Raw genomic sequence first — 1426 nt, forward strand, 5'->3', positions numbered from 1 at the left:
CATGTTGCCAATCTGAGACAGAACAAATCAAAATGAAACTGAAAAGGTTATCAAATTTTTACTTAACATAACCATGAGAGTTTTTTAAAATCTTAATGATACATTATAACCTCGTTGCGCTTACTACTTACTCAGAGAATCTTGAATTCAGCTCTCCCACAGAAGTGCAGTCAAACCATCCAATTTCCATTCTCATTATTCTCCGAAAGTAAAATTTTCTCATTCTCCTTATCTGCCGAGCCCCAGTAATTACCCACATCCTTATCTGGAAACAGACAAAGGTATGTTTAGCACTGTAGTGCTAAACAGGTTAAGCAGATGTATCTATACTTTCTCCTATTTCTGAAAAATCACACTTCCTATGGTTATGGTTGGGACTAGCTGAAAAGAAGAAGGAAGCCATTGACAAAGTGCCTCTTTTGGGCATTAGGGTATGAAGTCTGACACCCCTGCTAATGTAGAGGTAAGCTGACACTTGTGGGAGTGGCAAGAATCCAGTTTTAACTCCAGTTCTGGCAGGAGGACAGGCTGCCATCTTTGGATTTGACCTATTGGGCTTTGCTGTTTCCGTCAAGTGAAACGAGTTCACAGCGCCAGCACTAGGAAATGGATTCATTCGCTTTGCATAACCCTTCTCAGCTTCCTCCTTCTGTGTAAACACCTCTAGTCATCCATGTACAGTGTTCAATGACTTCGTCTAGCTCTAGCAGAGCCCCTCAGGGGACAGCTGTACCAGGCTCCTATCAGCAAGTGCTTCTTGGCATCAACAATAGCCACTGGGTTTGGTGTCTGTAGATGGATCCCTAAGTGGGGCAGTCTCTGGATGGCCTTTCCTTCAGTCTCTGCTTCACTCTTTGTCCCTGCATTTCCTTTTGACAGGAGGAATTCTGGATTATTATTTCTGAGGTGGGTGAGTGGCGCCATCCCTCAACCGTGGGCCGTACCTATCCACCAGATATAGTCTCTACAGGTTCCATCTTCCCTTTGTTGGGTATTTCAGTTAATGTCCTCCCTGTTGGGTCCTGGGAACCTCTTGGGTTCCTGTCATCTGAGACTGTCTAGTGGCTACCCCCAATTCAGATGCAGATGTATGCAGTCAAACATTGGACTGAGCTCAGGGACCCCAATGAAAGAGTTAGGGCAAGGACTGAAGGAACTGAAGGGGTTTGCAACCCCATAGAAAAACAACAATATCAACCAACCAGAACCCCCAAAGCACCAGGAGACTAAACCACTGACCAAACCGTACACACTGGGGGAACCCATGGATCCAGATGGATATGGCAGACAATGACCTTATCTGGCATCAATGGAAAGGGAGCCCCTTGGTCCTGTGGAGGCTCGATGACTCAGTTTAGGGGAATGCTAGAGCACTAAGGTGGGAGTGGGTGGGAGGGTGGGGGAGAACCCTCATAGAGGCAGGAGG

The 1426-nt window shown here is 46.2% G+C and overlaps 1 protein-coding gene across 1 annotated transcript in view; it reads right to left on the reverse strand.

Annotated features, from left to right (window-relative positions):
* The window catches only part of Abcb11 (ATP binding cassette subfamily B member 11), a 133449-nt gene that overhangs the window by 101840 nt on the left and 30183 nt on the right, over positions 1-1426 (reverse strand). Inside the window, exon 6 of the mRNA XM_031373202.1 lies at positions 132-265. Within this exon, the coding sequence (XP_031229062.1) occupies positions 132-265 (134 nt within the window). The remainder of the gene's footprint in view (positions 1-131; positions 266-1426) is intronic.

Source organism: Mastomys coucha, unplaced genomic scaffold, assembly GCF_008632895.1.
Source record: "Mastomys coucha isolate ucsf_1 unplaced genomic scaffold, UCSF_Mcou_1 pScaffold15, whole genome shotgun sequence".
Lineage (NCBI taxonomy): Eukaryota > Metazoa > Chordata > Mammalia > Rodentia > Muridae > Mastomys > Mastomys coucha.